Source organism: Lupinus angustifolius, chromosome LG12 (assembly GCF_001865875.1).
Source record: "Lupinus angustifolius cultivar Tanjil chromosome LG12, LupAngTanjil_v1.0, whole genome shotgun sequence".
NCBI lineage: Eukaryota > Viridiplantae > Streptophyta > Magnoliopsida > Fabales > Fabaceae > Lupinus > Lupinus angustifolius.
Window position 1 is genome coordinate 18,028,617 of NC_032020.1, and position 22,259 is coordinate 18,050,875.

General features: G+C 34.0%; 5 protein-coding genes across 10 annotated transcripts; 4 read left to right on the plus strand and 1 right to left on the minus strand.

The window, feature by feature from the left end:
* On the plus strand, positions 400-5,169 carry LOC109362299. 2 transcript variants are annotated; one of them, XM_019608000.1, is made up of 4 exons: positions 400-515; positions 647-772; positions 3,834-4,961; positions 5,051-5,169. In XM_019608000.1, the coding sequence occupies exon 3, from the start codon at positions 3,907-3,909 to the stop codon at positions 4,891-4,893; it is 987 nt and encodes a 328-aa protein (XP_019463545.1). In that variant the 5' UTR covers positions 400-515; positions 647-772; positions 3,834-3,906; the 3' UTR covers positions 4,894-4,961; positions 5,051-5,169. The 2 variants fall into 2 exon arrangements, with proteins under 2 accessions (XP_019463545.1, XP_019463544.1); XM_019607999.1 differs by lacking the exons at positions 400-515; positions 647-772 and adding an exon at positions 2,527-2,626.
* Positions 5,620-8,866, plus strand: LOC109362297. 3 transcript variants are annotated; one of them, XM_019607995.1, is made up of 3 exons: positions 5,620-5,710; positions 6,920-7,337; positions 7,686-8,866. In XM_019607995.1, exons 1-3 carry the CDS (start codon positions 5,652-5,654, stop codon positions 8,526-8,528), a joined length of 1,320 nt encoding a protein of 439 aa, XP_019463540.1. In that variant the 5' UTR covers positions 5,620-5,651; the 3' UTR covers positions 8,529-8,866. The 3 variants fall into 3 exon arrangements, with proteins under 3 accessions (XP_019463540.1, XP_019463542.1, XP_019463541.1); XM_019607997.1 differs by lacking the exon at positions 5,620-5,710 and adding an exon at positions 5,773-5,930; XM_019607996.1 differs by lacking the exon at positions 5,620-5,710 and adding an exon at positions 5,774-5,930 and having other exon boundaries at positions 6,898-7,337.
* LOC109362300 lies at positions 10,147-10,837 on the minus strand. The gene has a single exon (XM_019608001.1). The coding sequence runs from the start codon at positions 10,800-10,802 to the stop codon at positions 10,455-10,457; it is 348 nt and encodes a 115-aa protein (XP_019463546.1). The 5' UTR covers positions 10,803-10,837; the 3' UTR covers positions 10,147-10,454.
* On the plus strand, positions 12,884-18,038 carry LOC109362295 (potassium channel AKT1-like). Of its 3 annotated transcripts, XM_019607991.1 has the most exons (11): positions 12,884-13,086; positions 13,660-14,025; positions 14,122-14,179; positions 14,264-14,581; positions 14,669-14,914; positions 15,019-15,117; positions 15,256-15,288; positions 15,396-15,581; positions 15,921-16,115; positions 16,202-16,277; positions 17,160-18,038. In XM_019607991.1, the coding sequence occupies exons 1-11, from the start codon at positions 12,884-12,886 to the stop codon at positions 18,035-18,037; spliced, it is 2,658 nt and encodes an 885-aa protein (XP_019463536.1). In that variant the 3' UTR covers position 18,038. The 3 variants fall into 3 exon arrangements, with proteins under 3 accessions (XP_019463536.1, XP_019463535.1, XP_019463537.1); XM_019607990.1 differs by having other exon boundaries at positions 12,899-13,086; positions 14,264-14,914; XM_019607992.1 differs by lacking the exons at positions 14,669-14,914; positions 15,019-15,117 and having other exon boundaries at positions 12,899-13,086.
* On the plus strand, positions 18,829-21,838 carry LOC109362298 (serine-threonine kinase receptor-associated protein-like). Its single transcript, XM_019607998.1, has 7 exons — positions 18,829-19,097; positions 19,185-19,320; positions 19,737-19,818; positions 20,641-20,816; positions 20,958-21,095; positions 21,175-21,314; positions 21,394-21,838. The coding sequence occupies exons 1-7, from the start codon at positions 18,980-18,982 to the stop codon at positions 21,654-21,656; spliced, it is 1,053 nt and encodes a 350-aa protein (XP_019463543.1). The 5' UTR covers positions 18,829-18,979; the 3' UTR covers positions 21,657-21,838.

Below are 22,259 nucleotides of genomic sequence, written 5' to 3' on the forward strand. Positions count from 1 at the left end.
CCTGCTTTTAACCTATCCGATAAATGTTATTTTCTGTAGTGATGACGTAAATGACTAAAATAATTAGAGAAGTACTTCTTTTGCAAATATTTAGTGCATATACTTTTAAGATACATTGTGCTTAGTTGGCTATATTTCAATGAACTGAGCTCTATTGTGAATTTATCTAACTAATTAGATTTATATTGAATGTTGGAAACAAAACTCATTTGTTCATGTCTAATGACTCTTCATGGCATGTTTTTAAGGGTTTTTTTAACTAATCTATTTTTGCATTGATGTGTTATATGTTTGACATCAGTTTCAATAAAAATTCATTGATGCCATATTCCAGTTTAAACAGTTCGAGAAATTGCCAGTGAGGAGAAGCATCGATATTTGAAGTAATGAATTATCCAAGGCCATCAGAAACAATGATTAGGGGAGCTTTGGTCGTCTTGGGTGGAATAACCACTCTGAACCTGGCTTATGCCGCTACCCTCAAAGCGCTTAATGTTGCCACTGAGAACAAACGGGTAAGGCTACAGGAGATATATAATATAAGCTAAAATGCACGTCTTTGTTTCTTGTAATTATTTATTTCTTTTATTTTGAAATTTGGGTAATGAGATATGTTTATGCAGAAAAAATTTGCGTTGCCGTGTAGGGCTTGTAGAGGGAAGGGATTCTACATATGCAAATTGTGTAAAGGGAATGCCACCATATCATGGTCGCCAATGTATGATCCTATTGCAATTAACCCCTGCCTTTGTCCTACTTGTGATGGAAACAGGTCAGTTCTTTCAATCTTTTTGATCTGGTTCATTATGTCATGGTTAATTAGTTATTATCAAATCTTTCTGAATGTTTTCACATCTCACTCTAGCTGCCATATCCATAAGGGGTACACCTTATAAATTCCCTTATTTTCTTCTAGTTGAAGCATTATAATGAGAGTATTTGACTGTTCGAGTTTTCTAATGGTAATCATGGTGTTACAGGGTTCAACGCTGTCTGAATTGTCTCGGAAAGGGCTACGACTGACCTCTCTTAAGTGATAAATACTGCATTGCTTATGTTCCTTTGAACACGATTACTTAAGTTACTTGTATTTCAGTGCATCTGAGAGCTTGCACATCTTTCTCTTTATCCCCTCAGATTAAGCTGACTTCCCTATGTAAAAGGTTGTGATGAATGTTAGTGCAACAATGTCAATCACCTAAACTGAATGAGGCGATACCATTTGAAGATGCTGGTGAACTTTACCATTATCCTCACCTCTTAAAGCTGCTAAATTTCATATTTTATCAATGGCTGAAAAGTATAAACAATAACTAAATCTTAGTCTCACCAGGTGGAGTCGGTTCAAAAACATAACTTTGAGTAAATTACTTGTTCTTCATATTTTGCCCTTGCTAATTGTGATGCATACAGTCATCAAAAGTTCACTTATATTCATGAAGAATATTGTTTCCTACACATCACTTACCACTCATACCTCTTCACCAGCAAAAATGTCAGAGTCATAAAATTCTTGTAAGATTGGTTATAATTATCTAGTTAAACCTACATGTATGAAGTGATGTCTGTGTAAACAGATCTAAGACTGAATTCTTATAATATTTTTATTTATTGGCACCCTCAAACTGAACACATCATAGTCCCAACATAAGGATTTGATGAAAATCTATTGTTCACTGAACTTCTTGGATATATATGTCAGTCATGTATTCACTTCATTTTGTAATAATATCTGAAACCTTGTGGTTGCTAAATATGTTTATGATTGGAAACTCTGCAAACCTGAGGATGATTACAATTTATGGATCCAAGCCTGTGTTCCTATAGTGTATGGGCATTAGTCAAATTCCATTTCCTCTTATTTAGTTCCATGAATTATATTTTTTTATCCAATCAGTTAATAGCTTGTACTGGCTATTTCACAGGGTAAACATAGCTAAGGTACTTTGAAAATAAAGGAGAAGAGGGAACTAATATAATCCATAGATGAATGAGTTCCTTACATACATATTAGGGTTTGATCTGTGTTGTGGTTTAGATTTAAATCCCAATATATTAATTTCAAATCCCAACTTTTATGTGACATTACTAAGATGACATTTTTGTTATTTATCACCAACAATATTCCTTTCTTCTCTAAATCTTCTTTCTTTTACCAACGGGCGTTGGTTTAAGTGGTGCATGTTTGATTCCCTTTAAGCAAGAACCCGGGTTCGAGTATTGTAGATGAAAAAATATTCGTTGGGAGAGTTAGCCCCACATTTGGCTCGGACAAGATTGCCTCAAACCTAAACCAATCAAATCTTAATCATGTATGTTCTACCCAATCACCTTTACTTTTTAAAATTTTTGTTTTCACATGAGTACATGGACAAAACACGTGTTTTTTCATACAAAACATCATACTTAGATTTGAGTGTAATACATGTCCACCCTAAAACATATACCCACTCACAATACATGTAAATTTCTTAACCATGTCTTATCTAATGAAACTTTGATATTACTACAAAAATTTGCTCTCTCTCTCTCACCAGCTACGTCGTACTAAAGTCTTCACCTTGGACACAATCGCATCATCAAAATCTGATCTTCATGAATCCCTAAGATTCCCCCTTTTCTACCGGTAAATAACCCAAACTCTCATCCCAAAAGCTCTAATTTTTATAGATTTTCTCATTTGGGTTTCGCTCGGATTTGTTTAGATGGGTATGTGGTAGGGTACTTGAACTCTTTTTCTGCTCCACATAGGGTTTTCATGTGTAAAGCTTGTTTCAATTTTTTGTATGCTTTTGTCGGTTTGTCTTTTTAACATGTTTCATTGACTTTTGACTGTTCTGCTTTTATATTAGTGGTTAAGATTTTTAAATTTCTTACAATCAGACATCATATTCTGCTTCTGTTTATATGCACTCTAAGTTCATCTCATAGTTTTGTGTGTTAGGTAATCCATGTCAAACTAACTCTAAATTACATGAACTAGTGCTCAATTATTGTCTTGGTTAAATTCAGCTTTGTATTATGGAAGAGAAATTTGCAATTCAAAATTCAAGTAAATATAGTTAACTAGCATTTTGTATTGCGGATGTAGTATCTGTCACTTTATATTAGTTTATTGCACATTTTAGAGCAGAATTGAATTGACAGTGAAAGCGAGGCTAGGATGGGGTTGTGCTTGTTAAGCTGAAGAATAAATAAAATTACTAGTGGTTGAATATAAGGAGGACTTAATCTCCGGATATGTTACTCAATCAATGGTTGTTATCCTTGCCCTTATATACTCTATGCGGTCGCTTCCTCTTTATCGATTCTTTGAATACTAGATCAAACAACCTTTTCAAAGGGGCAACCATCTTTTACCATTCTCTTCCACACATCAGTGGAATTGGATGCTGGACCAATATATTCGTATTGCACCCGTCCTCTTAAACATTCCTCACCCCTTATAGGCTAATTGCTTGATATACTACAACCAATTGGTGTAAGAACAGTTGCATTTGATGTATAGCGAGATTTCACCAACATGCAAAATATGCAGATTGCATAGTGCATAATGGAGAAATATGAACAAACATGGGGATGTGTTCAAGATGTTTCAAAGTATTTTAGGGCTAAATTATATAGTCCTGTCCCTATAGAATAAGTTGACCTTTAATAATTACTCCTGCTCTTAACCTCTCTCATAAATTCTTGTCTAATTATTCTTCATTCTGTGTTTTTAAGGGTTGTTTTGAACGTGGATATCTTATCACAGGTTATTTTTTTTGCACCGATGTGTTATGTGTTTGACATCAAGATTCACAATTTCTAATTTTGATTCTACCTGTACGTAGCTTCAAGTTCATTCAGTTGTTCATCTGTTTGGTGGAGACTTGAGTGGATTTTTATAAGTATTAGAAATTCAAAATGCCAAAGGAGAGAGGAGATAGGCCATTGTCACATGATAGTAGCAGAACATCACCTTATCCAAGCAGCTCTAGTCGTGTTAGAAGATCTGCTCCTAAAACTCCTTCCGATTCTGTGGAAAATGTTAAAGAGTGGGAAGAAGCTAGGTGTCCAGTCTGCATGGAACACCCTCACAATGCAGTTCTCCTCATATGTTCATCCCATGAGAAGGGATGCCGCCCTTACATGTGCAACACCAGCTATCGGCACTCGAACTGTCTTGATCAGTTTTGCAAGTCATTCACAGAAATCTCAGAAACAATTCTTCAAGTAGAACCACAAGAAGAACCTCAAGTAGAAAGTCAAGTTTCAAACACCAACACATCTCGTGTCCAAAGTACCGAAGTCAATACCATTGATATGCAAGAAGAAGGAAGCGAGGGATTTTTTACAATGCAAGCCTTATCCTGTGAGTATGGGTCAAAATCAAAGCTAGTATGCCCTCTGTGTAGAGGGAAAATAAAAGAGTGGACAGTAGTGGATGCTGCTCGTCATTTCATGAATGAAAAATCAAGAAGCTGTTCTTGTGAGACATGTGACTTTAGTGGCACATATCCAGATCTCAGAAAGCATGCAAGGGTTGAACATCCTCTTGAGCGTCCATCTGCAGTGGACCCTGAGCGTCAGCATACTTGGAGGAGGTTGGAGCGTCAGAGGGATCTTGCTGACCTACTTAGCACACTTCAGACTTCCTTTGGGGAAAGTAGGGTCGATGATGGCCTTCCTCCCATAGATGATGGTGGTTTGCTCGCTGTGTTTTTCCTCATTCTTCAACCTACATCATCCGCGTCTAGAGGTACCACAAGAACCAGACTCCAAATGCGAATTAGGAGACATAGTAGTAGGCTCTGGGGGGAAAACCTTGAAGGTGAATCTGGATCTGCTTCTAGAGATGATGATGCAAATGACTCTTCAGATGGAGGCGGCACCATGTTCAGAGACGGGTGACACCTGATGATGATCAGCAATGACTTAAAATCAAACGAGTCAATTTGAATTCCTGTCGATGTTCCCACGTAAGTGTTCTATATGATCATCTACTTTGCTGCCCTTTTAGATTGTGATGAATAGTTGTTGTTCATTAACTTACTTGTGTTTGTTACAGGATACAGGTGGAACAAAAGGAGAAAGAGAATGAATGACAAAAATGTTATCCATTGAGGATTCCATTATCTGTATATGATTTTGAACAATTGAGCTTGAATTAAAGTTTATTGTTGTGTCTGTCGCTTTTCTATATTGACTCTTCTCTATTATGCATTATATATAAGGGATAATAGAGACTATAATCAAAATAAAGACTAAAATTAAAAAAAGACATTTCAAGAACTAAAATGAAAATTAATGTTCATAACAATAACATTTTTGTTATTCCTAGCAATCAATACCAATTTTCATGGTCTGATTTGTTGAGAAATCTTCTTATATTCAGTGTCCTTGAAATTCTCTAGCACAAATTCTAACAAAGGATATTAACAGAGATAGAGGTAATGAGATACAGCCAGTATGGAATTTTTTTAAATAGAAATTTATGAGAAGAAAATTTAAGGGACAAATTTTCATGTATTTTTATACTAAGAAATACTTTTTTGAGAGATATAAGAAATATACATTTAGAATAATTTGATATACAAAAAAAAACTGAATGTATCTATTTTGAAGCAACATAAGCAAAAAGAGGAGACACAAGGAATGTTTACAATAAGATGCAACAGTTAATTCCAACCTCAACAAGTTATTCTTGGGCACTTGGCAGAAAATCCAGGTTTGTATATTAAGCTTCCTTATTTTAAAAAATAATAATAATGAAATAATATAAAATAAATCCATAGGAAACACACAATCCAAGGAATATGATAATTACGCAAATAAAAACAAAAGGAAATTAAAAAAATGGTGCAACAACCGCAATCACAATAAGAAGGAGGAGAGAGTGAAAATCACAGAGACGTAAAGATCGTCTTCTGAATCGGGAACAAACCAAGGTCACTCAATTTTCTTCTCTTCTCCTTTCTTTCAATCTTCATTGTCTACACTTACCGTTTCATCTACTATTTCACTTTTTCTGTTCTTCATTCCTCTGCTTAATTATTTATTTTAAAATTATAATAATAATAATTGTTATCAACGAGCTTCAATTTCAAATTTATGAATGATTTGTTGATGTTTTTGTTTCTTTTGTATTTTGTATGTTTGCTAATAATATGGTGGAAACATAATCAGAATTGTTCTCTCTGTTTTTGTTATCATTGACTGATTTGGTATTAATGAGTTTTCATTATCCTATTATTATATTTATATTCTGCAAAATAAAATGTAAAGGAAAAAGAAGAGTATTTTTTTTTTTGAAAAAAAAGAGAGAACCTTGAAACTCAGCAAATCATTGGCGTTGATCACAGTCGATCGGTTTTAGCATTCACAAGTAATATGAAGTTGATTTAACGGCCTTTGTTTTTGTTCTGATCATAGCACTTTGTGGTTTGTGATAACTGATTGGTGCGTCATCTTCTCTCATTGCATTATTATTTTAAATTATACTATTCTGTATTTGTTGTCTACTTCAAGAATATACTTGCTACGAGTTTTGGTATTGAGCTTTGTTGTTTTTTTCCTGATCAAAATTTTAAACTTTATGCCTCAAAATTCGTTTTTTCCTGGTCTTAAAAGTCAAGATCTAAATTAATTCAATATGAGAGTTTCAGAATGATGTTTTTGTTATTATAATTACCTTTTTATCTGGCTTTTTAGTTTATATGCTTATTTATTGTTTTTTTTATCATCATCGACTCTACGGCTTCAAAATGTTGACAATGGTCAAAGGGAGACAATAATTGTTTTCTTATAACCTTCGAAGTTTTTTTATAAGCCCTATAACCCTCTAAGTAACTAACACCAATCTGCATTTTAGATATTTTCTTTGTTTCATACTTTGATTTTGTTATTGAACAAAAGGTGATTGTGTTGAAAATTTCAGCGATATATTACCAACTATGAGATTCAAGGAAGGAGCTAAGGTGGAAGTATTATGCAACACAGAGGTGCCTTCTGGCTCCTGGCTATGTGCAGAGATCATATGTGGTAATGGCCACTACTGCACTATTAGATATGATGGATATCATGGTGCTGATGGTGAGGCAATTGTGGAGCGGGTATCCAGGAAAGCCATAAGGCCGTGTCCGCCTGCAATTGAACTTGTTGAGAGTTGGTGTCCAGGTGACGTTGTAGAGATTTTCCAGAATTTCTCTTGGAAGATGGCTACAATTTTGAAGGCTTTGGGGAAAAAGTACATTTTGATCAGGCTACTTGGTTCTTCTTTGGAGTTTCAAGTGAGCAAATTTGACATTCGGGTGAGACAGTCTTGGCAAGGTGGCAAGTGGATTGTGGTTGGAGAGGTATCTTTATTACTCCTTCTGAATCTTTTTTTATTTCTTTCATCTTCCTTAGCAATTGTCGATTGTTGTTTACTATGTAGATTGGATCTGGTTGTATAATTTGTGTTGATTTGGTTTTGATTGAACTTTTGAAGTTCCATTTATTCAATGCTAAGAGAAAGTAATCAAAATTAAGAAAAGTGTCAGTTTGTTTAGGTTGTTTGTCTTATTATGCTTTCAGTATTCCCAGTTTGTCCTCGTTTCTTTTTATTTTATAATTAGGTTTCAAGAGTTCCTTTGAATGATTTTTTGGGGACCTTCCATGCTGTTTTATAGCTGAATATTAATTTACCATTCTCCTATTTTCAGGGTTCTGCCAGCTATCAGGATGAAAAACGTGATAATGCACTCAATCTCAGGCAGAATTTATTTTCTAGTGCTCAAATTCAAAAGACAGCTGCAAAGACAAAATTGTCGGTTTCCAATGTTTATAATGCTCAAAGGAAAAAACCGACTATGCTGGAACCCCGTCTTGTTTCTTTTAAAACATTGAAACGAGGAAGCCATTCACAAATTGAGGCCTATGCTGAACCTCCTCCCAAGTTTAGAGCATTTGAGAACGAAGGCAGATGTCACAGAGCAATGGTTAGAAATCTACCTATACCACTCAAACAGGTACATGGTGTCAGTTTTCCAAGAGTTGTGCTCGCTGATGAATGTATACCTGCTTCTTTAAACAACAGAAAAACTGGAATTTCTTATATAGACATGGAGAGGAGGAAACAAACTGGTGTTGTTGGTTGTTCATTTGGAGAAAACTTAGAATCAAATGATGCTGATAGTGTTACATGCTCTGTTGGTAGTTGTAGTATCACTAGCAGGAGTTCCTATAAATTGCAATATCCTGTATCTGCAGATCCTTTTGAAGATGTTGACAGTTCATTTAGTGATGCTGAATCTTACTGCCAGAGGGGATATGAGGAAGGAAGTTGTTCCCCTCCTACACAACAAGAATTGGCAGCAGAAATCCATAAGATAGAGTTGCATGCCTATCGTTGTACGATTGAGGCATTGCATGCATCAGGACCCCTAAGTTGGGAACAAGAAGCATTAATGGCAGACCTCCGGCTTTCACTCCACATATCAAATGATGAACATTTAATGGAGCTAAGGAACCTAATTTCTTCTGAAAACAGTATTCCTTTCAAATGACATGAATTTTTTCTCTCTTCGATTTAATATTTTTCCTCAGTGATAGAGTTTCATAACAGTTTGTCTTGGCCTCATTCAACTATAAGAAGCAAGATGGAATATTTCCTTCATTTATGTTTTTTACGTCTTAGTGATATAGTCTGAAATGAATGTATATTAGTGAACATCTCTGATCTCTTGTTAATCTGTTCATTTATCCTCTTAATTTGTCTCGGTTTGTTATGCTAGACATACCTAACAAAATCATTCTGGAACCTTTATAACATTCTAGATTTTTCAAACTTTCGATAAACATGATTTGACTACTGATATGCTCAATGGCTAGTATACTTTGTTTCTTTATGGTTCATGGTAATAAGTTAAGGTTAAAAGATTATTTTGCTTTCATTTAGGACCTCTTCAATCAGAAAAAAGTTTCTATTTTCTGTATAAACATCTGTATCGAAACATAATGACTTGTACCTTTAGTTTACTTATTTGTTTGTTACTCCATAAGTTGGAAGTGTAAACAATGTCATTTGCAGATACTATAATACTTCCCCTGCATTTTCCAGGGCTGAGTTGGAGGCATATAAATGTGTTGCTTCCAGGTGTCTACTGTCGATATTGGTGTTTGTGACGTTTCTCTTGCTCTTTACAAGGGCTAGCTTTTCTAGTATGGCTCTTGATGAGCTAACACTTACATGGTCTTGTGGATTTCTCAAAATTTTCCTCACAGGCCACGCATGAGCTTCACATATCAATTTTGCAGAAGGATGCTCAGTTTTGTGGCTGCCATGATCTGACCCTGATATGTGAACAAGTCATTGTTTTGCAGAACTTTCATCTTAGCTTATCCAATTATGACATCTTTTAGATGCTGATGCATGTCTACTATCAATGTCTTGTGTATGAAGTTGTTGCATTTAGAAGCCTAGTTAATGGTTAAGAAGTTACAAGTGCACACTACATTGGAATGCTGATTCGATTCTAACTTGAGTAAGAAACATTACAATAGATAATTATAATGGATTTTTGGGCATAACAGAACACGTGATGAATATATGAACTAATAGTAACATAATTAAGTTGTCTCAATTACTAAAGAATTAGCAGTTTTACAGAGTGGTGGGTAGGGTTCAGTATCAATAGGCAGCAACTGCACTCGAAATTGCAAGCTAAACTAGAGTTAGGTTCTGATTTGGGTACCAACCAATCCATGACAAAGTTTCACTTTCTTTCAGTTTTTTACCAATTGGCTCTTGGAAGAACATTTTGTTTGTTGTGATATAAATATTGATCAATTGGATTGTCCCTTCAATTCATCAATTGGATTGTACATGTACTACTTTACAAGTAACCGAACATGTTTTGCTTTTTGTGGTTGTAAGCTTGCACTGCACAGCAATAATCAGTTGGCATTATGTCCAAATGGCTCTTGATAAAATAATAATATTTTGGTAAAATATGAGTAAAAATATTATATACAGTGCGAAGTATTTTTTTATACTATCAGTAAATCATCAACCATTCATTTATTAAATATCATTAACTATTAAACAAAAGTAATACAAATCAATGGTGGATAATGTCTTGAAAGTGCAAAAAAATTATGCTGACAGGGATTTTAAACTCAATTTACATTACAATATTTGTTATAAAGAAAAGGTGAATGAATAATTTCCTCAGATCTTGATCCGCCTAGTAAAAATGGATAATGCTGACATGCGATCTCACTCCTCTCCCCACTCTGTATCTCTCTATCTATGGAAAATGATTGGCAAACAAATGAATCAATGATTGATTAACATCTTCAATTATTTATACATACCATTATTGCACAAGCTAACAGTTACTTCCTTTATACATCACTTACCTTCTTCAACTCTTACATTATCAAACCCTCAAATCAACAAACAAACAAATCTACAAATTGCAATCAACAAATCACTGATCGGATCGGGCATTGAAATCGGAGGCGAGTCTAGAAGCGATGGCAGAGTGATACATTCTATCATGAAAGGGCTTGGTGGACATCAATCGGAGCTGCTTTGCCTTCTCCTCCGTGAAACCACCGGTGAACCGTGTCCTCGACGGTTTTGAAACCGTAACCGAAGGATCGGATTCCGACGATTTGCTATTGTTGTCAATGTAGTCAGGTTCGGGGGACCAACTGAACAGAGGAGTCCACCAGTTGGCAGAGGAGTTTCTCCGGCGATGCGGATCTGGCGTGAGGTTTCCAGCGGTGGCAGAAGCTTTGATTGCGGCGGTGATTGGTGTGAAGGTAACGGCCATTTTGGGAATTTTATCTTCTTTTTAGTTAGGATTTGTTCTAAAAGTGTTTGAGTTCAATGCGCTTTTATAGCTCATTTATTTTCGAAGGTGGAAAAGGATAAGGTCTGACACGTGGCTTTTTAGATAGGAGCGATGATTCTGCTGACACGCTTTTTCAATGTTCATTGAAGTGATGGATTTATTACAAAAGTGGCCTTGCGTGTCACTGACGTGGACCGAGCTCAGTTTGGGCTTTTGGGCTTTTTCGAAAAGAAACAAAAACAATGCTAATTGCAATGCACATTAATGAGGAGGATCAAATGTATCCATTGCTGTCTTTAATGGTGTACTGAACCAATTAAAATGAGTTATTTTATTGGAATTTGTTTTTATAAAAAACATAAATTAATATTTTATATTATTTTAAAAAATATGATTAGATAAAGATAGGATGGAAAAGGTTTTTTGGGACATAGGATCCTTGTTATAATATTACATTAGTCTTTTTCATGAGGAGTTGACCGAATTACTTACTATTACTAATATAGCCATTAGGTTGGGTGTTGGGACTACAAGGTTTTTTTTTTAATATTCCTAACACGTGAATACATTTATTTTTAATTAAAACTTTGTTTATTAAATCTAAAAACATTTTGAGAAGGAAATTTCAGCAGTGTTCAATAATTCAAACTACAAGGATTTCATAGGGTAAAACTATTTTTTATGCCAACATTTAGTACTGAACACTAAAAATAACATTCTGAAATGACATAAGAGAAAGGAAAGGAAATAAAATAGTGATGTAGATAACGAGGCTTCTTGTTTTTCTTCTTCTTCTCCTCTACCACCGCACTTTCTATTTGTCTTCCACGAGTACCAAACACTGTGCACTTTCTATTCTCATTTTTTTAACACTTAACCAAAACTACATGCACTCACGTATCTCTCTCTCTCAGTATTTTTACTTAAATATACTTTCTTTTGTTTTAGTAATTAAAATTCTATTAAGTTATTTATTTTAATAAAAATATTTATTAAAGAATTTAAGTTATTTTTTCTGTAATTTTTTCTTTTCTCTGCGTCTGTCTGTTGTGTATTTATCTAGTTTTTTTAATGTGTTGAAGACACATGTTAAAAAAAGAAGAGAATCTCTATTATTAATGCAATCAATTAAAATATTTTATATTTTGTTTAGAATCAAATTTGTAAATGATTAGTTTTATTTATAATTTAAATATTATGTGTAAGATTGCTTCAGGAATATTTAGAAAAATCTCCTAATAATTTTATAAGTTGTATGATATTATTGTGATACTTTGATGGTGGGAGTTTAAAATTAAAAGTGTTAAAAATATTTTCTTAGTTGAAAATTCATAATAACTTTAAAAATTCCAAAAACTATTGCACACATTTGAGTAAAAAACATATTTGATTGTTACAAGGTCACAAAAATCATTATAATGATATTTTATTTTCATTGAATTAAAAAAACGAAAATAAAAGGTGAATCACATATTTTTTTAAATGTAATTTCTATTATTAAACTAATAAATGTTTATTAAGTAACTCTAAATCTTTATTATTTTTTATTTTAAAAAGAAAAAAAAATGGTTGGAAAGTTATTTTGAAATAATATCAAACAATGAACCAAATTCTCGTAAATTTTTATTTTTATTTGTAAAGAAAGAAAAGAATTGGGAAGTTGACTTTAAATTAGTATCTAAATAATAAATATTCAACAAGCCTTTTAAACTCCTTTTTTTATGAGCAAGAAATATAGAATTGATTTTTTCCTTCAATTTTTATTTAAATAAAATATCTCCTTTATTATCATATATATTTTTTGAATCTAATTAAAACATTCATATCCCGTAATTTGTTTTTCTATTATTAAGAGTGTACTAATGATTTTTTATAAGATGCTAGGACTAATCATATTAGGTTGGAGTGGTGCATATATATATATATAGAGGACATGTATTACCATTATTTGTTGCAAAATATTAAGAACCGCTTCATCATCAATTAACATGGCATGGCAGCCATTAAAGCTTGTTAGTTAATAGTTAAAGGGACAAAGTTATTATAGAAAGAAATAAAGAATGGTGTTACCTGTATCCATGTCTGGCGACACAGAGCTAGAAAATCTGTCAAGGGATGATAGCCATAGCCATAGCCATAGCCATAGCCATAACCATAGCCATTACAGTATCTCCACTTGTATTTTACCTGCTCTTGGTGCCAGAACCAGCTGCAGAGTCAAGCTCAGACCGTTCATTATTTCCCCTTATCACCACCATTACAGGTTCCTTTCTTCTTCACCATTCTTTTCTCACTTTTACTCTTCCATAACTTTTCTTTCTTTTATTATTTGCCGGGTAAAATAATCTCTTTCGGTTGCGTGCATGTGATCCTGGTATCTATCGAAACTTTATACCACTAGACTTAAGTTCTGCAGTTTTTTGTTTTCTGTTTTTGATTTGTTGACATTGTTTTATTAGATTTCTTTTACCTTTTGAAACTATCCCTCCTTCATTGCTCAATGCTACAACCTCATCAAAAGCTACCTTCACAGCATTAGATTGACTAGAATATTCGTTTAACTACTAGTTTGCCTAATAAATCATGATATCATTAAATATATCATTATATTAGCCTTAATATTAAAACTTAAACTAATAAATAATGTAGTAAATATTTATAAATATTTTTATTTATGCCAAATTATAATGCAAAATATGTAGTTTAGTAACTGCATTGTGCAAAATATGATTATAAATATTTTTGTTTTGTCCCTTACGTGTTTCAACTCTATTTTTTCCTATAATCAGAGTTTCAGCAGTTTCTCTATTTGATAAAATTTGAATGGACTTTGCAGGGTATGGCAAAGTTTCCTTACTGTTCTAGTGATCTACACAGCTTGGGTATCTCCATTTGAATTTGGATTCCTTAAGAAACCCAAAGCACCACTATCCATTACTGATAATGTTGTTAATGGTTTCTTTGCCATGGATATATTTCTCACCTTCTTTGTGGCTTTCATTAACAAATCAACCTATTTGTTAGTTGATGATCAGAAACAGATTGCTTGGAAATATACAAGAACTTGGTTGGCCTTTGATGTTATCTCTACCGTTCCTTCAGAGCTTATTCAAAAGATATCACCTAAACCTCTCCAATCCTATGGCTTATTTAATATGCTTCGCCTTTGGCGTCTTCGAAGAGTTAGTGATTTCTTTTCTCGGTAAGATTGAGAGCTTTCTAGTCAAATGATGTGGATAATTTGTTTATTAGTTATGTAGTAAATAACTATAACATAAAAGATGTGTTTTTTGAATAGGATGGAGAAGGACAGAAACTATAACTATTTCCATGTTAGGTGTGTTAAGCTTATCTGTGTAAGTTACTATACCTACCTTGATGTAAGTGATTTCATCAATGTTCAATAGACTGATAACTAATTATTTAAGTGATTTTTATAGATTACCCTTTTTGCTGTTCATTGTGCTGCCTGCTTTTATTATCTTGTTGCTGCACGCTATCATGATCCTAAAAGGACATGGATTGGGGCAACAATGGACAATTTTCTTGAGCAGAGTTTGTGGACCAGATATGTGACATCCATGTACTGGTCTATAACTACTTTAACGACTGTTGGCTATGGAGATTTGCATCCGGTGAACTCGAGCGAAATGATATTTGACATCTTTTACATGCTCTTCAATTTGGGATTAACAGCATATCTTATTGGTAATATGACTAACTTAGTTGTCCATGGCACAAGTAGAACCAGAAAATTTGTAAGTAAATTATGTTGTTATAATGAAGAATCTTTTTCTTTTTTACTATGTATCAAAATTCCTATGTTCCTTCATATGAATTTTCAGAGAGATGCTATACAAGCTGCATCAAGTTTTGCTCAAAGAAATCAATTGCCGGCTCGTTTGCAAGACCAGATGCTTGCACATTTGTGTTTGAAGTTTAGAACAGACTCAGAGGGGTTGCAGCAGCAAGAGTCCCTTGATTGTCTTCCTAAAGCCATCAGATCAAGCATTTCACATTATCTTTTTTATTCATTGGTGGATAAGGTCTACTTGTTTCGCGGGGTTTCAAATGACTTGTTGTTTCAATTGGTAATTTGAACAATTTTGTCTTAGCTTATAATTGACAATACCATTTTTTTTTTTCAATTCTTAAGTTGCATTGAGGATTGTATTTGTTTTATTCAACTTGAAAGGTCTCAGAGATGAAAGCCGAGTATTTTCCTCCCAAAGAAGATGTCATCTTGCAGAATGAAGCACCCACTGATTTTTATATACTAGTAACTGGAGCTGTGGTAACTGTCCAAATTCTAAGCATCAATTTTTTGCATTTCAAAATTTAACAGATCTTTATGTCTTCAAATATGATGATTTTTCCCTTTTCAAAACAATATTGTAAAATATGGTTTACTAATGGCTTAATTATTTCACAGGATTTGGTGGTTCTTAAGAATGGTGTTGAACATGTAAGTTTGTTCAGTTATGCATGATAGCTAATGATCAAAATTCAAAAGAATAAGTACTGAAATATTTAATATGAAACTTGAATCTAAATGTTGGTAATTGATTGCAGGTTGTTGGAGAGGCCAAAACAGGTGATCTTTGTGGTGAAATTGGTGTACTTTGCTATAAGCCACAACACTTCACTGTCAGAACGAAGCGATTAAGCCAGCTGCTCAGGTTGAACCGTACTACATTCTTGAATATTATTAAGGCTAATGTAGGAGACGGAACCATAATCATGAATAATCTGCTTCAGGTACGCATAACAATATAACATCCTAAGCACTCATTGCGTATACAAAAAACCAGAAACATATTTTTCTAATTTAGTTTTTCTTATGTAAGATTAAAATAGTAACCTGTTGTGGTCACAGGACAAGTATTCATATGTCTATGTCTCTATGGAATGTTTAAGACTTTCATTTTAAAAAGCAATATTTGAGTAACTTTTCTCACCATAATTATACATATTCTTTTCATGGACAAAATCTGGGTAACTAATCCACCTTTTTTAATAACTAAGAGAGTAAAACATAAGTACTGAAAGCAATACTTTTATTCTTTACGTATGGACTTTGATGATGAAATTGGACAGTGTTTGAAAGAGCATAATGATCCAATCATGGATGATGTTTTGATGGAGACCGAGAACATGATAGCCGGTGGGAGGATGGACCTACCAGTGAGTCTTTGTTTTGCAGCAGTAAGAGGAGATGATTTCTTGCTATGTCAATTGTTGAAGCGGGGTTTGAATCCAAATGAACCCGATTACAATGGAAGGACAGCTTTGGTGGGTGAATCATTCTGCTTTTGATCTTTTTGGTTCTCAATTTTTTTTTATTCTATGGTGCTTATTTAATCTTACTGCAAAATCAGCATATAGCAGCATCTAAAGGAAATGAAAAATGTGTCTTGCTTCTGTTGGAATATGGTGCAGATCCCAACGTTAGAGGTATATATTTCTTACTCTTTAGCTAGTCTTATAGTAAAGAAATTCAGTTAATTTCTCTTATGTTTATCTTTGCTTTTATTCCTTTACTTCACAAAGGTCAATGACACTGTAATGCAATGTTATAAAACCAGACAGTAAAAAGGTATTAGTATAGAAATGAATATACTACAAGACTGTTTAAAGAACTGTGGAAGATAAACCAGACTTTTCGGCATGTCAACTACTGCCAAGACAGATTTTGAAGTTATCTTTTTTAATACCCCCAGTCATAACAGAGTTCAGCAAAGCTATCTTCTTTTCTAATTAGCATTTAAACTAGTCATGTTGTGCCTGATGAGGATGCGAAGGGAGTTAAATATCATTGAACTTTCTATAGCGATATGTTTTTTAGTCAATATACATTATATATTTCATATTTTCATGCAATTTTAGTGAACTAGTAAATTATTAATCCTTATGTTGACTTACCTCATATTATTTTGTTTATCTTTGTCACTTTCCTTATACAGTGTCACTTAAGTTTAAGCAAGTTGGAAATAAAAAACAAAATACAACAACAATGAAGCCTTGGTCTCACTAGGTGAGATCGACCCCATGAATCAAACAACACCATAATACATATCATGTTATTGACAAGAGCAAAATACTGTAAATTTATAAAGTCAGATAATAGAAGATGATAACTCTCTTCTTTCTTATAATAATTTATAAGTCTATCATAGTCACAACCTACTAATTGTAAATTAACATGTTACTGTGCCCCTCCCTTATCCAGACTTGTTCCATTTCTCTTTCCCAATAAAGAAATTAATTTAAAATATATATTGTTATTTTGGGGGTGCTTCATAGTTCATACCATTAGCCTGGCTATTTCATTTGCAGATTCTGATGGTAATGTACCACTTTGGGAGGCTATAGTTGATGGACATGGATCAGTGAGCAATGTGCTAGTAGAAAATGGAGCAAATATGAAATATGGTGACATTGGTCAATTTGCATGCATTGCTGCTGAACAGAACAACCTCAACTTGCTCAAGGATATAATGCACTATGGAGGAGATATCACACTCCCTAATAATATCACAGGAACCACAGCTCTTCACGTTGCAGTCTCTGAAGACAACATAGAGATTGTCAAATTCCTTGTGGAACATGGAGCTGCCATTGATAAACCAGACATGCATGGTTGGACTCCAAGAGCTCTAGCAGACCAGCAGGGTCAAGATGATGTTAAAGCCATTTTTGAGTCCACTGGGGAGCCTAAACATCAACCTTTTGTTGCCATTCCTCAGAACCAAGCTAAGGTCAGGTACCTTGGGAGATTTCCAAGTGAGCCAACGATGGCTTTGTGCCATGATGCCTCATTTCTTTCACCCGATGGTTCTAGGAGCCAAAGCCGTCCGAGGCGTAGGAGCAATATCTTCAATAAGTCACTCTTTGGGATAATGTCAACAGCACACAAAGGGGAAAAGAACTTTTTTTTACCTGCTAACATTGATAATGCTGCAAAGAATGGTATGAAAAGTAGAGTTAGTACAATTAGAGTAACAATTAGTTGCCCTGAGAAGGGTGAGGTTGTTGGGAAGCTTGTGTTACTACCTAGAAGCTTTAAGGAGCTACTTGAGATTGGAGCTAGGAAATTTGGTGTCTTTCCTCCTGTTAAGGTTATCTGCAAAGATGGAACTGAGATTGAAGATATAGAGGTTATCAGAGATGGTGACCATCTTATTTTTGTCAGTGCTGATGATGAGATTGAATAAACGGAAAACTTCTATAGCATTCATAAATAACTATTTATTTGGTATCAGATTTTGTTTTTTATTTCTAATCATGAGTAGTAGGTGGTTTTTAATAAGAATATAGCATGCAGAATAGTTAATATACTCGTGATATTTTTTATTGGTGAGCTAGTAAGGTATTAGAGCAAATGGAAAACAACAACTAGGAAAGTCTTTCAGGATAATTCAAGTAATTTGCTCTGTTAAATTTACTCTCGAGATATAAGAATTATGGAAATGAGTTCAGATGATAATAGACTTCCATTTTGTAAAAGTTATGACAGGGATAATTGTTGGATAAGACATGTGATTTAAAGAAGAAAAAGATGAGTAATAATATAAGATTATAATATTTATATTTATATTTATATTGATAGTAAAAATTTATACTCAAATAATATATTATTTATATTACTTTTTTGAAGAGTAAAAATATCAAACATAAATGATATGAATGGTATATAATGTAATTTGATAATGTATAAAAGTTATATACAATTATTATTTTTTGGGCTAAGAATATCAAGAAAATGATGAAATATAAGTGGATATTATGATTTTTTTTAAATAACTCCTCGAAAATTAAAGAAAACAAGTTTTTAATTAGGAATGGCAACAAAAGATAGATGATATAAATACATGTGATTGTTTGGGTTTCAAGTGGGTCCACAATCCACCGTTCTCACTTCTCCATCCTCAACATTTCATTACTCTTTTTTTCTTTCTTACTTTTTAAAATCACCTTTCGATCTAAATCTCTTACTCACAAGATTAGGGTCAAAAGTAGCTTTTTGTTTTCGATTCACTCAACTAATCTCAAAATCTTAATTTTAATAAATCCATTTTTCATTAATATACTATTACAGTTTTCATTAATCACTCGTGGAGAAGCTATTAGTTTAATACATAACATCGCTTAGGAGAATGGAGAAGAAAAAAGTGGCGGTTCCGCTTGTGTGTCACGGTCACTCTCGCCCAGTGGTCGATCTCTTCTACAGTCCTCTTACCCCCGATGGTTTCTTCCTCATCAGCGCAAGCAAGGGTATAGTTGAATTTCATTCCATGATTTTGTTATATTATACATGGTACAAGATAGTGTGATATATGATTTTGTTTTGCTTATGTTTAGATTCTAGTCCTATGCTTAGAAATGGAGAGAGTGGGGATTGGATTGGAACATTTCAAGGCCACAAAGGTGCCGTATGGAGTTGCTGCTTGGATACCAATGCCTTACGTGCTGCATCTGCTTCTGCTGATTTCTCAACGTATGTTGTTCATTTTTTATAGCTTTTTACGCCGTTAAGCTTAATTGTCTGCTTCGATTTTTTCGGTGTTGCTAGCCGGCTTTTTTAGCCCGTAGTGGAATCTGATCATGGGTTTTGACAATTATGTTGAATTATTTTTATGCCGATCAATAACATTGATAGCCTGATTGTTCCAGTCATTCTATTCTTTTTTTATTGCAAATTCAGATAGTTCATGATGATATATGCATTAGCTTATTACCTTGTCTTGGACTAATAATACGAGTCACTCTTTTTTTTGTTTACCTTTGTTTCAGTATTGGGTGTTATGTGCAGTCTAGTCATTTTAAATCCTGGAACTAGTGTAGTTCATTATGTTGTTATGATTGCATTTCATTGATTAAAAGTTGACAGATCTTTGTTGCTTTCATGTACAGGAAAGTTTGGGATGCATTAACAGGGGATGAATTGCACTCTTTCGAACATAAGCACATTGTTCGAGCATGCGCTTTTTCTGAGGTAGGTTTGGCGTGTTATTACTCTGTGGTCAAACTCATGACATAGCAATAAACTCCTCTACATGTTTCCACTGTGCTAGAAATCACTCTCATACATTTGTGTTCAGTCATTAAACCATTCTAATGAGACCGTGTAGATAATGTCAAAAGATTGCTTTCATGTCAAACCTATGTGCCACAGATAAGAGTGGGACAACATGCCACCACACTATTGTTGTATGTTTTTTTAATGATGATTTTTTATGTTGCATTTACTTATACCAGTATATTAGTTTTGATTTTTTGGTAAAACTGTAAAAGTATATTTACTGAGTCACTGACACGTAAGACACATATTTCATAATTTCACTTGTATACTTAACACACATATGCTCATTAGATGGAAAACATTGGTCGTTATTGTCATACTCATTACAAGTATGCCTAGGATTTATTAATCTAGAATCCTAATGCCAATATTACAAGTAGCTGGATTGGTTTCATGACAGTTTCAAGGATCTGCATTTTATGTTGTTTTTGCATTTTTTAGCAAGGTCATTGTGTGTACTCTTCAATACAGAATATATCCTTCACTCCACATTTCTTCTTCCGTTCTATTTTACATCCCTAGTTAGTTCTTACAAATCATGTTTCTTATACCAATCCTTCTCTTTGGAAGTATAGATATTTGTCTAGTGAAAATTCTTTCTCAGAGCCCTGAGCCATCTGTCTATTTATAGATAATGTGAAATGTGTGGATATCATCATTATCTGATCTTTATCCGTCCTTCCCTACAAATGCTTCTCTTTTCATATATATTGATATTTATTTACCTGGGAGCAGGATACACACCTCTTGCTAACTGGAGGAGTAGAGAAAATTCTCCGAATCTATGATATGAATCGGCCCGATGCACCACCCAGAGAAGTGGATAAATCCCCTGGTTCAGTCAGAACTGTTGCATGGCTTCATAGTGACCAGACAATATTGAGTTCTTGCAGCGATATGGGAGGTGTCAGGTATATACTCAATCAAACAATTTGATGCTGAAAGCTTGTCTTGGGTTATAAATTTATACATTAGCTCTCTTGTGGTTAACTTATAACTATATCAGTATTGGATGATTTATATTTGCACTAAATCTAGTTGATGTTTTGAAGGTTATGGGATGTAAGGAGTGGCAAAATAGTCCAGACACTGGAGACCAAGTTACCTGTGACAAGTGCTGAAGTGAGTCAGGATGGACATTATATTACAACAGTTGATGGTTCCACTGTCAAGTTTTGGGATGCAAATCAGTAAGTACCAAGTCTAGTTAGTCAACTTCCTTACTAAGATCTGCTCTTATTTGTTCATGATTTTTACCTCGTTTCTCAGCTATGGATTGGTTAAGAGCTATGATATGCCCTGCACCATGGAATCAGCTTCATTGGAGCCGAAGTACAGGAACAAGTTCATTGCTGCGGGAGAAGACATGTGGATTCATGTTTTTGATTTCCATACAGGCAATGAGATTGGTGAGTTATTAACAACTAATTCTTCAATTTTCTTCTGTTCTCTGTATAAAAATATTTTGATGATATATCTGGATGGCAGCATGCAACAAGGGCCACCATGGTCCTGTCCACTGTGTCCGTTTCTCTCCTGGAGGAGAATCATATGCCTCGGGATCTGAGGATGGGACCATCAGAATATGGCAGACACCGTTGTCTCATGATGCAGCATCGGAGGCCTTATCTGCAAATGAATCAATTGAAAAGGGGATGAAGATAAGTGCAGACGAGGTTTCACACAAAATCGAGAGTTTCCATATTGCAGATGAGGGGAAATCCAAAGAGAGTGAACAGGCTGGGGAGTAATGGTGCTAATAATTAACAGCTCATTTTGACTGGCAGGGTGTTAGAATTACCATGATCAAGTGCTTGCTTAAATACATGGTTAGTAAACAATTTTGTAAATGTTAATTGTTTATTGGACACCACCTACCTAGCTACTGAACTGAACGAGCTTGTTCCAGCATTTAGTTTTACTTTTGTTCCTTGATTCCTTTCTACTGAGTTTTCATTATGCCTTACCACACTTTGTGAATTTCACTAAGATATAACTTAGATAAATTGAATAGAGATTATGATTTAGTTGTAATTAATGTGGAGTATGAACAATAACTAGAATAAAAATATAATTTTGACTATTGGCGAAATGAATTTTTGTAATAAAATAAAATTTAAAAAAAATATGGATCTTAGATAAACATATTGGAGTAGTTTATGCCTTCATGGGATTTAGCAAATGACTTGGTAAGCTTGTTCAAGAGTCATTATTGTAGAAGCAGCTTGAATGTATGGATGACCGTGCAATTCGGCCAGTTTCGGCCTGCACATAGCTACTTACTTATAATGTCACCGAAAATATACATTAAAAACTAGTGGAGCATTCATTATAAGTATTCTTCATAGAAGTCC

What these genes read in the sequence shown, in the direction of transcription:
- LOC109362299 (XM_019608000.1), top strand. Translation starts at nt 3,907, where the DNA reads ATGCCAAAGGAGAGAGGAGATAGGCCATTGTCACATGATAGTAGCAGA.
- LOC109362297 (XM_019607995.1), top strand. Translation starts at nt 5,652, where the DNA reads ATGCAACAGTTAATTCCAACCTCAACAAGTTATTCTTGGGCACTTGGC. An exon ending in GCACTTGGCAGAAAATCCAG is followed by an intron (nt 5,711 to 6,919) that starts GTTTGTATATTA and finishes TGAAAATTTCAG; the next exon opens with CGATATATTACCAACTATGA. An exon ending in AGTGGATTGTGGTTGGAGAG is followed by an intron (nt 7,338 to 7,685) that starts GTATCTTTATTA and finishes TCCTATTTTCAG; the next exon opens with GGTTCTGCCAGCTATCAGGA.
- LOC109362300 (XM_019608001.1), bottom strand. Translation starts at nt 10,802, where the DNA reads ATGGCCGTTACCTTCACACCAATCACCGCCGCAATCAAAGCTTCTGCC.
- LOC109362295 (XM_019607990.1), top strand. Translation starts at nt 12,902, where the DNA reads ATGTCTGGCGACACAGAGCTAGAAAATCTGTCAAGGGATGATAGCCAT. An exon ending in CCTTATCACCACCATTACAG is followed by an intron (nt 13,087 to 13,659) that starts GTTCCTTTCTTC and finishes TGGACTTTGCAG; the next exon opens with GGTATGGCAAAGTTTCCTTA. An exon ending in TCATGAATAATCTGCTTCAG is followed by an intron (nt 15,582 to 15,920) that starts GTACGCATAACA and finishes GAAATTGGACAG; the next exon opens with TGTTTGAAAGAGCATAATGA.
- LOC109362298 (XM_019607998.1), top strand. Translation starts at nt 18,980, where the DNA reads ATGGAGAAGAAAAAAGTGGCGGTTCCGCTTGTGTGTCACGGTCACTCT. An exon ending in CCTCATCAGCGCAAGCAAGG is followed by an intron (nt 19,098 to 19,184) that starts GTATAGTTGAAT and finishes GCTTATGTTTAG; the next exon opens with ATTCTAGTCCTATGCTTAGA. An exon ending in AGCGATATGGGAGGTGTCAG is followed by an intron (nt 20,817 to 20,957) that starts GTATATACTCAA and finishes GATGTTTTGAAG; the next exon opens with GTTATGGGATGTAAGGAGTG.